The following is a 14,281-nucleotide window of genomic DNA, read 5'->3' on the forward strand; positions in this document are numbered from 1 at the left end:
AGAAGAATAACATAAACTCTCTCTCTCTGCACGCGCGTGTAAGTATACAAATACATAAACAGATTTGAAAAAGGAGTATAAGAAAAAGTAAAATTGAATCGGCCAAAGCTATTATTATAATAATAATAATACAAGATCTAGTAATTATCCCTCAAGGACTTTAAGTTTCGACGTGTATCGATATAATGCGTATCTATATTGAGAGAAGGCGATTGGTAAGAGGAAAAGGGGAGAAAAAGGAGGGAGATGGGGAAAAAGAAAAAAGGAAAAAGAACGAGCGAGAAAAAGGGGATAAGAAACAACAGAAAAAAACAAACTTGGGAAGAAGGAGGATGAGGATGATGAGGAGGGAATCGGGGGGGGTGAAGATCGGGGTTGGGAATTCAGGAAGGAAACGTGCCACAGGGTAAATGGGAAAGTGTAGGAAAAGAACGCAAAGAAAAGTCAAGGAAAGAAAGGCAATGGCGTACGTGCGCGTTCGTTGTTTTCTCGAAAGAAAGAAAAAGAAAAAAGAAAAAAAAAAAAAAGAAGAAACGAAAAGTAAAGCGAAGTAAGGTAAAGTAAAATGGGGAAGGGGGGAAAAGCAAGGAAACAATTAAAAGGGTAGGAAGGGGAGGTGGTCAGGGGGAAAGAAGAAAGAAAAAGAAGAAGCGTGGAAGGACATAGGATGATTATACGGAAATAAATCGGAGCCCCGTCGGCGGACCCCGACTTTAACGTTCGTTGCATCGATACGTTCACCGCCTAAAAAATATATAAATAAATAAAAATAAATTAATTAAATAAATAAATAAATAAATAAATGAACAAATGTAAGAGAAACGTGCAACGTAGCCAAGACTTTCTGCGTGCGCAATTGGAGATCGACAATGAATGCGCAATCTTTCACGCGAGGGCGAGACAATTGCGCGAGAAAAAGTTCGAAAAGGAAAGTGAAAGAGAAAAAAATTAAGAGGGCAAAAAAAAAGGAGGAAAGGAGGAAAAAAATAAAGAAAGAAGGAAAGAAAGAAAGAAAAAAAGGATGGGAAATAAAATAAAATAAAAAATAACGAACGTAACAGGGTTGTCTCGCCCTCGCGCAACTCGTCTTATTCGTTTATTTGCGAGACGAAAGTTTGGGACCTGGTTTGTCATGTCCGACGAATTCATTTTCATTTTTGAAAAGCGCAGTTTCGCGGCTGTTTCGAAACGCGAAACGGGACCAAAAAAAGACACACGTTTGTCACGATTTTCTCATACTATTTATATATATACTATCTTCTTATCTCTCTGTATCTTTATACTTTTTTAATCCTATATTTTTCCTTTTTTTTTCTTTTTTCCTTTTCATTTCGCGCACGTCGTTCTATTTCGATTAATACGAAAATTGATATTTCCTTTTGAATAAATAATTCTTTTCTTTTTCTTTTAATATATATATTTTTTTTTTTTTTTCCTTCTATTCTCTTTATCTGTCTCTTTCTCTCTCTCTCTATCTCATATCAATCTGATTCCATATTTCATCCGCCTGTCTGTCTGTCTCTCTCTTTCTCTCTTTCTTTCCGCGACTCAACGCGCTGGACACGACAACTCCACGATATTTTTATATAGATTTCTTAAAAGTGCATTATAGTGCCAGGAAGACCACGCCGAGTTAAACTAAATAACTAAATAAATAAATAAATAAATAATTAATTAAACGAGAAGAGAAAAAAAAATAAAAATAAATAAATAAATAAATATATATATGAGAATAAAAAAGCAAGAAAAGAAAAAGTAACAATCTCAATATTGGAACATTAGACGATAGACACTGATTCTATTATGATAATTATATAATGTATAAAAAAAAATACACGATAATAGAGGTAATAACCAGAAAATCGTACGGTATGAACGGGGAATAATCGCTGCTTCCTTTTTTTTCTTCTTCTTCTTCTTCGCGAAAGATTAAAATATAATTGTTTTAAAGTATGAATTTTGTACAAACGAAATGATCAAAGGAATAATTTTTTGTTTCCAAACGTTCAATTAAATTAAATTATATTTCAAGAAGAATATACTTTAGCATGATATAGTATGATAATAATGATAATGAAAAGTTAATGAACCGATGGAACGAGTATTAAACGTGGAATCCTAATCGAAGAGGCAAACTAAACGAAACTAAACATAACAAGGATTTATCGCAATTAGAGGGATTTAGCGATTATTCGTCGTACTCGTAAGCTGGTTGAAAGTTTAGCCACGACCACTTAGGGAAACTTAGAAGCGAATCTGGACGCGGTAGCGGTCGTTACCGAAGTATCTGCCAGAGCCAGTTTAGATCGTTTATTTAGGATATTAAATATGTAATGTATTTTCGCGGAACGAGAGAGCGTCGAGAGCGAATATCAAGGAAGATAATGTTTCAAAATTTGAGAAGAAAATAATATAAAAAGAATAAAAAAAGGAAAAAAAAAGAAGCAAAAAAAAAAGAAAACAAAAAAGAGAGACGGAAAAATTCTTCGAAAGGAAAAGGGAAAATATTTATTAATTACGAAAAAAAAAAAGATAAATAAATAAATAAGATCTCCCATCGCGCGACGAGACGCACTCGCGTTTATATTACACTTTACGGCCTTCGAATCTATAAACGAATTTCAAATACATAAAAATGCGTTTCTTTTCGGTCACGTTGTCGTTACGAATGGACACGACGCGAAAGAATAGGACAATTTTTAAGAGGGACTAAGGGAGGAACGAAAAATAATCGAAAGTTTGTTGTTACTTAAACTTTCGGTAATAAAAATAAACGTCCAACGACGAGAAAAAGGGAATAATAAGATGTAGAAGAAATAAAAAAAGGAAAAGAGGAAAAAATGAAAAAAAAGAAAGAAAAGAATACGAGAAAATATATAATGTTAAACCGACAAAAAAGAACATAACCATTTATTGTAGGATAGAACGAGAAAAACGATTAAAAGTTAACTTTATACAGGACTTAGAAACGCACGTTCCACTCTCTTCCTATTTCCCTTTCGAACTATACCACCCCATTCTCCCCCCCCCCAACACCACTTCGGCCATTAGTCCTTTCATCGTATCCGATATCTATTCGAAAATATTATTTCTTCTTCTTATCCTGTTAATAAATCGATTCATCATAATCAGAGACCTCGGAAAGCGACAATTTAGAATTGACGTTAGAGGATGCCCCTTTCGTAGTCGTTTAGTTTCACACGAGATAAAGTAATCGCGCAAATATAAAGAAAAATAAAATACGGGGTAAAGCTTATTGCAAAAAAAAGAAAAAGAAAAAAAAGAAGAAAAGAAAGAATAGAAGACAAAAGAAAAAAAAATGGGAAACGAGAAAACCGTCTCGAGCGGAAATTTCAATAGGAGCGCAAATTATGATTATTATATTATTGCGTAATTGATAATTTATTATATTATTGTTGTTGTTGTTGTTGTTGTTATTATCACATTATTATATGATTATTCATTAACGTCTACGATTTATCTAATAACTACTACTTACTAAATCTAGGGAATTAGAAACATTTAAAAAAGAAACAAGAAACAACGGTCTTAAAAAAAGGAAAAGAATAAAATAAGCAGAACGAGAAGAAAAAGTTAGAGAGAAGGAGAAAAGGAAAAATATGTAAAAAGTTTGATTACGGAAAAGAGGAGAGAAGAAGAAGAAGAATATAAAGGAAGAAATAAAAGTGATCAAGCCGAATGATAACGAAGCTAATTTATAAATCTTGAAATACGACATCTTCTTCTTATAAAAGAGAGAATCTTTACCAGAAATATAATATATTTATTATTCTAGTTCGGCTGAATCGCCGTCATCTTAACTTATTACGTAAAATGACCAAAGAGAATTTAACTAAATAACGTTATACATATAATCTAATTATCTCTAATAGTGTGATGATTTAGTCGACCACGAGTTTAATAACGAGACTCTTTTTTTTAAGCGGCTCTCTATACATTTCTCTAATATAAATATATATACATACATATATATACTACCTTCTATATTATAAACAATTCTATTAAAAATGACACGAACACGCGTCATGCCAAAATCGCGACTCAATGAAATATGTATTTACTTACTTAATTACTTAATTACTTAATTACTTACTTACTTACTTACTTAAAAGAACGTAGTAAGTATATATATAATTATTTACTACTTGTAACCGGTTATTAAAATGATCATCGAGATGATCGTTTCTAAAACGCGATTAGACGTTTTGACGATTCGTTCATTGACATCGGCATTACGACGAAACGTGGCTTATCTCGTGCTGGTTCTCCATAAGATTTACGGATTTCATAGGTCTTTTATTTTTACGGAATAAAAGTTTGTAAGTTTATAAGTGATATACTCCAGCAGATTTATGCGTATTTACTTGTGTAGTATATACGTGTATGAATATGGTTAGTCAAAGAAATTTTTATCGGATTTATATTTTCAAGTGGAAATACTTCTTTTTTTTCTTTTATTTTTTTATTTTTAACAGGACGAAATGTTACTTTCACAATTTGACTAGACGTAGAGAGATTAATATACAATATAAGGTAATTAAAATTGATCTTTTGCAGATAAAAAAAATAGAAAATTAAATTATATTCGGACACATTAATTTCATTTGTTTTTTAATATTGTATTCGACGGAAATAAATTTTTGCTACAACGGAAAAATAAAATGGATGAAAATGTTGTAAAAATTTTCTTATAATCATTTTAGATAGAATTCACTTTCGAAGATTATTTCCGTTTGAAATTTCTTTGATTGGCCGTACGTACTAACGCGCACGAATAGATCTATAATTTTGTGATACTTTTATACGTAATCCTCTACATACGAACAGACACGAAAATACATGCACACGCCTAAATTTAGTTACTCTTCGCTTCATATCCGTTCGAACGGTTTGGTAGAAGTTTAGAAGACGCAGGTAATATTCGGGAACGGTCACTCGCTATAAATATTCACTGTTATTCAAGAAACAATCAATCAATCAGTCTCTATCAGTTGAATAATTAATTCCAAAATTAATTTTATGAACGTCCATCGTCCATCGTGAAGAAATATCTTTTCGTTTATTGAAATCTTCAAAAGAAAAATAAATAAAAAAGAAGAAATATAAAAATGGCTTTAGATAAACATAAATTTCTTCCGAGGACAACGAGCATCGGAAGACTAGGCATACCTAAAACACATATTCACCTATACAATAATTATATACATAAAATATAAATTAACTATAGCTATGCAAAGTTAACTTTATTCGATGATTATAATAATACTAAAAGGTGAACAAAAAAAATACCTAAAAGGAATTTATATTAAAAGATCTGTAAGAATAAAAGCTAATATCTGATATTACTTTCTTACGAATGAATTTAGAACGAGGCACAAATTAAACTTGTACACGTGTAATTTAGAAAAAAAAAAAAAATCCAAGAACGAAGAGGAACCATATAATAATTAAAAAAATCTTAGCGTGCATAATAGATTATTGTTATTATTATTATTTATTATCTTGGCATGATCTCTTTAAAAATTAATAATAAAAATACAAATAATAATAATAATAATAATAATAATAATAAATAATAATAACAATAATAATAATAATAATGATATTAATAGTAATATTAATATTAATAATAGTAACACAATAAAACGGTTTTTATACTACGAAACACCAATCGAGAAATTTTTTTATTAACACGGAACTCGTCGAGAATATATTTTTTAATTCTTCGCGATGAACGAAATGTTGTTTGTCGAATATAAGGGTGGATCGATTTATTTGTGTATATGTGTGTCGGAGAAGATCAGAATATAAAGAAAATTTCCCTTATAAAATATTCCTTTTTGTCCTTCCTTGACATCGCGAGAGGGGTGTCGGATGAAGTACTGATAAATATTATTCGATGTTATCAAACGAATTAATCTTAAGAAGTTTTTAAAATATGATCAACTTGAAATTTTCGCTTAGGTATATTTTTTTTTAATCTAAGAAATGAATAAAAACAAAAATAAGATTCTTAAAAAGTTTGTATTATTATTAAATATCGTGTGAAAATAATTTGTACTCGAAGAATTTTCTCTCCAAACGTTTTCGTTGAACTTAAAAATTTGTTTTCTCAAATTAACGAGAGAGAGAGAGAAAAAAAAGCGAAATAATGAAAAAGAAACAAATAAAAAATGGTATTTCGTCCGATCCCAATAATCCTGCGTCCTCTTCTACGACCAACCAGCACGAATAAATAAGAATCAATTAGAATTGATTTAGATAAAGCATGCGTAAGTAAGTTTTCCCTCTAATATTTCCTATTAATCTAACATTTCGTCTAACAAGCCGCCCGTTGATTAAAAAGAAAAAGAAAAATATAAGAAAAGAAAGTTTCGAACGACCGTAAACATATCGTTCCTCTCTCCTCTTTTACATTTTTTCACGTAACAATCCTTCCCCTCTCCCCCCCACCTCGTTTCGTTCGATCGTATATTATTAATAATAAAATAATCGTCACGCGTTGTGACAAAATTAGAAAATGACTTTTAATTTTTAGTTGAATTAAAAAATAAGAAAAGAAGAAAAAAAAAGAAATAAATAAATAAAAAGCGCACTCTCGACTAATTAAAAATAGAAACGATATTGAAAAAGAGTAAAAAAAATTTCTTATCGATGCTTTAACCCTTGTATCAGCGTTTTGTAGCATTTCCTTGATATATTAATGTTAATATAATTATGATTATTATTAGTATTAATTATTATACAATGTGAGAGAGACCGTACGATTAGAAGCGAGTACTCGAGACGAAAAAGGAGACTACTTATTTAATTTCAAAAAAAAAAAAAAATAGAAAAGAAAAGTCACAAGATTCGTCTTACTAAAGATTTCGACGAGAACAAAAATTTAAATTAAAAAGAATATATCAAAAATAAAAAAAAAAAAAATGAAAAGCAAAGAAAAGAAAGTAAAAAAAAAAAAAAAGAGTAAATTTCGTATGAACGTAAGTACAAGATACTGCCTGTCGATTCAGAACCATTGAGAAAGCACATTCCCAGTTTGAAGAAATTCTTCTTTTACAGAAAATCATAGATATGTATTCCCACCACTACCACCCACCCCACACGCGTACACACATACACGTGAACTCACGTTCACGCAAAATAAATATATATATATATATATATAGGAAGAGCAGGTACATAATTAAGAAAATAATTTTACGTGGACGTTTATAAAAGTATGCGTATCTACGGAAAAAAGCTGTTGTTTCAGTGGAAACGTACAATTTTTAGAAATAAAACAAACGAAAGAAAGAAAAGGGGAAACGTTTGTCCTGGCGAACACAAACGTAACGTAATTAAAAATAAAACTACGTAGTATGAACCGTTAACGATCGGAAAAGGAAAATCATCATCGTTGTTTTCGCACGATCTAACGAAAACTCGTAGAGAACAAAATATTAATAATAATTATTATTATTATGATTATTATTATTAATAATACTTACAAGATGTGAAAAGAAAAACCTGAAGAAATAAATGAACAGGAATTTGCAGAGAAATGAAATACAATAGGCAGAAACTTTTAAAATAATACTTATAATAAGATCATCGAATGGAAGAGAAATTCAAGGGTTTGTTACCTCATACATACATACCCATCCACACACATGATAGCACACTTGTTTCATATTAAAAAAAAAAAAACGGAAAAACAAATAAATGCAAAACAAGAGAAAAGATTCAACTGTAATTTACCACGTATATACAAGCCAGTCAAAAAGAACAATACAATTACATAAATAATCCTATGTTTCTATCACATTGACCCAGTGATTTTCACATTCGCGATTTAAATTTAAAAAATAAAATTAAATTAAATTAAATAAAATTAAATAAAATAGAAGAGAGCAAATTTCGCGAGGAATATTTGAACGACGTTATATTGTCTTTGATATATATATAATACTTTATTAATCCGTTACTGCTGTCGCAAATCTTTTTGCAGCCAAAATAAAAGGGAAATGAAAAAAAGATTAAGGAAAAAAAAGTTAAAAAAAAAAATATATATATATATATATACATATATAGAGAGAGAGAAAACACAAATAATAATAATAATAATAATAATAATAATAATAATAATAATAATAATAATAATAATAATGATAATAATAATAAACGTTCGGAAAAATAAATAATGCATATATAATATCCGACGTACTTTTCTACGCCGATTAAGTTCCTTTCTTAAACCAAAAGAAAAAAAAGAAAAAGCGCGTCTTTAACCACAACTCTTTCTCTCTTTATCTTTCTCTCCTTAGACTTCGTCTCGATCGATTCTTTCAAGATCGCACTGACTTTTACGCTGGAACCAAAATACACACACGCACACACACACACAAACAAAAGAAAAGAAAAGATAAATAAATTAATAAATAAATAAATAAATAAAAGGAAAGGAGGAACGACAAAACAGAAATCGAATACGAAAGATGCTTAATTTAAAACTTTCGAAAATCTTCGTTAAAATGATTCAAATTCTTATTCAAGATTGTGGAATTTATCGTATAAAAAATATATATATACTTTCGGCATTATTAAAAGAAAAAAGAAAAAAGGAAAAAAAAACAATACAAAAACCTTTGGAAAATACTTGCGTTAAAAAAAGAGAAGAAAAATAAAAAGCAACTTACAACAGGGTGTCTTAAGTCTTGCGATGGCTGTCGTGCAACCGTGGGAAGATGATGATGATGTCATGTGCGTTAAGACGTATTGTACGTTGTTTAAATTTAAATAAAACGATTATTGTAGTTTTCCAATTGCGTCCAGATCAACGATCGGCGAAAGAAATTCTCTTTTTAGAAAAAAGAAAAAGACATTTAATAAGTTCGAGTATATTGTATATTATAAAGATTTCTAGTTTCTATCTCTCTCTCTCTCTATCTCTCTTTCTCTCTCTCTCTCTTTCTCTCTATCTTTCTTTCTCCAAATAAAAAAGAAATTCATAAAAAAGACAAACTATTCGCGAATAATAGCGCTCGTCTCGTATAAAAGGAATTATTTATTTTAGAACGATACGTTTAGACAAATAAAAATAATAATAATAATGTATATATAAATACTTATGCATATATATGCACGTATATGTGCATGTACAAGTTGGGGACCTTGTATTTTCTTGATTTTATTTTTTTTCCTATTTTCTCTATTATATTTTTGTTCGTTTGTTGAATGTTCGTTTTTTTTTTTTTCTTTTTAAATAGAGAAAAAATACATCGGCTATAAATAATAAATGATTATTATAAACGAGAATACGGGAGAAACGCTATCGGTTTGATCTAAACAAACAATTCCCACGCAACGAATCTTGAAAGTAGTCAATATTTAACCAATTCCGAATATACCGTAGTTATATAGTAGAGGAGAAAATAATAATAATAATAATAAATAATAAATAATAATAATAATAAAAAAGAGTAATGCCAATAACGTTAAATTTGTAACTGAAAAATGTTCAGAATGGTAAAAATCTTCCATTAGAGATTGAGATCATTATGGAGCATTGAATATGATAGTTTAAACCGAAACATACGAGGTGACGATTATGCGAAAAACGCGTGTATATATACATATATTAAAAATAGCTATGAGAAATGTAGCAGATATTTTTAAAGAAAAAAAAAAACAAATGTCGAGAAGAAGAGGAATAAAAAAAAATAAAGAAGAAACGTTGGGTGACTGCGAATCATTTAAAAAGAAAATGGCACTAAGCGAACCCGATGATCTATAAATAAAATAATAGCGAAAATATAATAGTTCGATGATCATACATGGTATATGTCTCGAATTAATAATTACTTAATATTGAATCTTATATAAGAAAGAGAATGTTTGTGAGTACACGATTTAAGAAAAAGAAAAAACCAGTGTTTATGAACCAACCAACGCATTTTCATGCCAAGAACAAATAAATTTGCAAGTCGGATGAAATCGGTGAGATATCTCTTTCTTTATTCCTTTAATCATTATCATCATCATCATCATCATCATCATCATCATTATTATTATTATTATTATTATTATTATTATTATTATTATTATTATTATTATTATTATACTGCCCCATGTCTGTCTTTTTTTTAATCCATTATTGAAAGATGAATTCGTTCGTTCGAAAATAAACAAAGATCCTAATCGATCGATTTCCTTTCATTTATATTTTTTCTCATACCGAGAATCTCGCGTACGAAAGGCAACGAGTGTTTAAAAACTACTACATTACAACGCAACAACACAAGAGAAATGTGTGTTATCGGCAAATCGGTATTTGTATTTTAATAAGTAAGTAGTAATTTACTTTTTAATGAGTATGTATGTGTATATGTACAAAGTATATTCATCAGTAAGGGGAGACATAGCAATATTATCAACATCGACCGCGACATAATTCGCATTAAAGATTTTTAAGATGTTTTCTTTATATGCCTATGAAAATAAATTCATTTTTAAGAAGTCAATCCTGTTAACATCTTATAAATTATAAATTTATAAATACACATTTTAACGATAATATATAATATATAAATACAAATTATTTTATACCATCATCACAAAAAAGAAAGAAATTATTTGAAATGAAAATACGCGACATAAAATATGATTAAATTATATAATACATATATTATGAATTAATTATATAATATATATATTATATTAAAAAAAAAAAAGAAAACATGGATAAAAGAAATGTGTTTTAGGCTACTTTTCCGACATTGTTGCTGTATGCGAAGATCGTTCTTCTTTATTGGGTGTTTCTTGGCTTTTATTCTCTTTTTCCTTCTCCTTTTCCTTAGACTCTTGAGTATCTCCAATAGAATTAGTATTATCGATAGTTTTCGACCAAGAACAACTTCTTCTATCCAAAGACTTTGGCATAGACCACGTACTGCTACGCGATCTTCTTTTAGGTGATACTGAACGTGATTTCGCTCGAGTGATTTTCACTCTGGAAGGTGATCTTACATTACGTCTACGTCTACTGTATCGACTTCTAGAATTATTACTACGAGATCTGGAACGGCTTCTCGAACGAAACTTTTTTCTTGATCTTGATCGACGCGAACGCGATCTCTTTCTCGATGGTGGTGATTTAGATTTCGTTTTGGATCTTCTGTTACTTTTCCTCGAATGAGATCTACTTTTGCTTCTACTACGTTTTTGACTCCGTGATCTTCCACCTCTTGACTTTGTATAAGATTTAGATTTCGATCTCGATCTCGATCTCGATCTCGATCTAGATCTAGATCTGGATTTAGGATGAGATTTAGATCTCGATCTCGACGTGGATCTTGACTTTGATCGAGATTTGGATCGAGAGATTGATCTTTTACGACTACGAGATCGAGAACTTCTCTCATAATCGCTTTCAAAATCATGATAATCTTGACCAGCTAAATGAGCAAAGTATTTGTAATATTGCTCGTTGTACAAGTGAGGATTAAATGCTCGCAAATTATGAGTATTTCCGCCACCACGCCAAGATAGAAATCCTCGATTTCTACCACGTAAGAAACGCGAACTTCCTCTACCATTGCCTCTTGTTATCGGAGGATACATCATTGGTAATGCTGCTTCGTAATACCAATGTTGGGGAAATCTTGAATAAATTGGTGGATATGGAATTGCTGGAGCAGCGGGAACTGGACCTGTTATGTTAATAAATAATGAAAAATTAAATATGAAAAATATTAAATAATTAAATAATTAATACTCGTCTCTTATACCTGTATTTGCTGATGGATACGTGACCGTTTTTGTTAAGACACTTTTTATTTTCTTTTTAGAATTATCAGCATCTGTAGCATCTGTTTCACTACCAGAACCAGATCCTTTATCCTTCTTATGTTTTCTCTGTTTAAACATATATCCAGAATATTAAAATTACTCTTTTGCATTTATTTTATATTATATTTTATTTGATAAGATTTCAGGATAGAAATTTACCTTCTTCTTTTTTTCTTTCTTTATTTTCTTCTTTTTTAACTTTTTCATTTTTTTATTCTTCTTTTCATCTCCCGACTCAGATTTGGCGCCAATTTCATTGATCTTTTCGTTTTTCTTATCATCCTTCTTAATATCAGAGTTGGATATTTGATCTAATTTAATTTCGTTTCTTTCTACTTTTATCTGTTGATATGTAAAAAGAATATAATCTTTAGTTTTTAATTTTTTATTACACTTACTTTTCTTTTTATTTTTTAAATATTTTACCTTTATCCTATCAAATAATTCGTCTAACAGACGGATACTTTCGAGCTGCCTTTGTGCTTTTATTAATTTCTGTTCTTCTCTAGCTATTTTCATTGAGACTTTATCTTCTTCCTGTTTACGAAATATCGTAAGTGCTTTTCGTTTACGTTTCTCCTCTCGTTTTTGTCGTCTACTCGCTTTAGCCACTGAATCGGCTTCTTCTTTCTTTCTGCAAAAATTCGAGTATGAATAAACGATATTTAAAAATAATTATATGAGAAAGGGAACATCTGTACTAACTTTTGTTCCTCTCTACGTTTCTCTTCCACTTCTTCCTTCCTACGTAGTTTTTCTACAGCCAAATTATCCTGCGCTATAAGACGTTTCCTTTCAAATTCTCTGTGGGCAACAGTACTATCGCTCATATGCTTTGTTTTATCAAAATCAACCTAAATCCATGGTTCAATGAAAATTAGTTATACGGTAATATTTAATATGAATTTTAATACAACGACAAGTGCAATATCTCTCAAACCTTTATCACAGCAGTAAGAGCATTTTGTCCCTCTTTTTTAAGAAGTTTCATACCACGCAAAGCATCCATCGCTCTAACAAAATCCATATATTCAATATACTGAATATAAGCGTCAAAGAAAATTCCATCTTCGTAACTGAATTTATGTATATTTGTACCAAGACGCATTCTTGGCCTGTATCGATCAGCAGCAGGTACATCGATGCGCCTAAGAGGGCCCCATTTCTTGAAAATTTTACTGATAAGTGATTCACTAGGTACATTTCCTCCATCTTCGGTAAACCATTTAACCGGTAGTCCTGAAATATGTATGGTATCTGGCCTTTCTCCAGGCTTTAATTCGTTCATATGTTTGGCATCTCTGAAGTATGAGTCCCAACTATGTCTGGTAGGAAAATCATCCTTTGCTTCTGCTGCTCGAATTTTGAGCACGTTGGGAAATCCAGCCAAATTCAAACGCTGAGAATCCAATCTTGCTAATACGCGTTGGAGTCTGCATCTGTCTCGTAGATCTCCTTCCAGTCTGATGAATTCCAAAGTGCTTTTGGCTACTTTCAGAGAAGCAAACTCGTCTGGTAGTATGAGTGTTCGTATTTTCTCCATTACCTCCCATGTTGATATAGTTTTTCCTGTTTATATCGCAGTTAACTTTCTATAAAAACCTGCTGTACTAAAAAGGCCACATATAATAGATTTTTATGAAAGTTCTGTTTATGAAGATTCCTTTCAATATTTTTCTTTTCTTTTTTTTTTTTTCCCTATCGATGTAAATTAATGCAGATTGTGCACGAAGGAGAACCATTGAAGCTGTGCATAGATAAATAAGTTATATAAAGTTGATTAGTCGGAAAATAGAAAAAAAAGAAAAAAATATTTAAATTAAACCTCGATGAACTTGTAAATAAGAGACAACGAGATAGTTGTCTCTTAACAAGTAAACTTTGATGTTCTTTTTTGAAATACAATTATGCAAAGTATATCAAATAAATTTATTTACAAAATGTAATTTGAATTTGTTTTTAGAGTCATCCAATGGTAGATCAACAAAATGAAATAACTTACGTGACATAGAACTGACAAAAAAAGATAGATATTTAAGATGGTAAAATATATAAGAGAGAAGGGTGCTGCTGACTTAGAAGATTTTACCTGGCGTCTTCAGTTGGGGAAGATTAACAGACACATTTACTTTTGCAAGTGGTTTTAGATAAAGCGCACGTGGTGTATACAGTGGTACAATATCGCTCACATCCCTACAGCTTCGAAATTGATTAACAACCTCACTACTGGAATTTTCACCTACCTTCTTATTATCGTTCATTATCTATCTCAAGAAACTCATCCGTATGATCAAAATGTGCGATAATTATGCAAAATATATTTCGAAATAAATAATTTAATAAATACAATATAATGATAGCTTACAACAAGAAATAGCCAAGTAAGGTGAAAAATATTCAGTAGAGAGGTTGCATTTAAAGCTCCAAAGAT

General features: G+C 30.2%; 1 protein-coding gene across 1 annotated transcript; it reads right to left on the reverse strand.

The window, feature by feature from the left end:
- Positions 1-10,675: 10,675 nt before the first annotated feature.
- Positions 10,676-14,209, reverse strand: LOC122519380 (A-kinase anchor protein 17A). The gene is made up of 7 exons (XM_043638785.1): positions 13,940-14,209; positions 12,791-13,419; positions 12,556-12,704; positions 12,277-12,484; positions 12,010-12,192; positions 11,790-11,916; positions 10,676-11,711 (listed from the first exon to the last, which is right to left on the reverse strand). The coding sequence occupies exons 1-7, from the start codon at positions 14,109-14,111 to the stop codon at positions 10,765-10,767; spliced, it is 2,415 nt and encodes an 804-aa protein (XP_043494720.1). The 5' UTR covers positions 14,112-14,209; the 3' UTR covers positions 10,676-10,764.
- Between the last annotated feature and the right edge of the window lie 72 nt (positions 14,210-14,281).

Source organism: Polistes fuscatus, unplaced genomic scaffold, assembly GCF_010416935.1.
Source record: "Polistes fuscatus isolate 324 unplaced genomic scaffold, CU_Pfus_HIC Scaffold3, whole genome shotgun sequence".
Taxonomy (NCBI): Eukaryota; Metazoa; Arthropoda; class Insecta; order Hymenoptera; family Vespidae; genus Polistes; species Polistes fuscatus.

Coding starts and splice junctions, on each gene's coding strand:
- LOC122519380 (XM_043638785.1), bottom strand. CDS start 14,111: ATGAACGATAATAAGAAGGTAGGTGAAAATTCCAGTAGTGAGGTTGTT. Junction 11,917..12,009: donor AGAAAGAAAAAAAGAAGAAG/GTAAATTTCTAT, acceptor ATGTTTAAACAG/AGAAAACATAAGAAGGATAA. Junction 11,712..11,789: donor GTATCCATCAGCAAATACAG/GTATAAGAGACG, acceptor TTAACATAACAG/GTCCAGTTCCCGCTGCTCCA.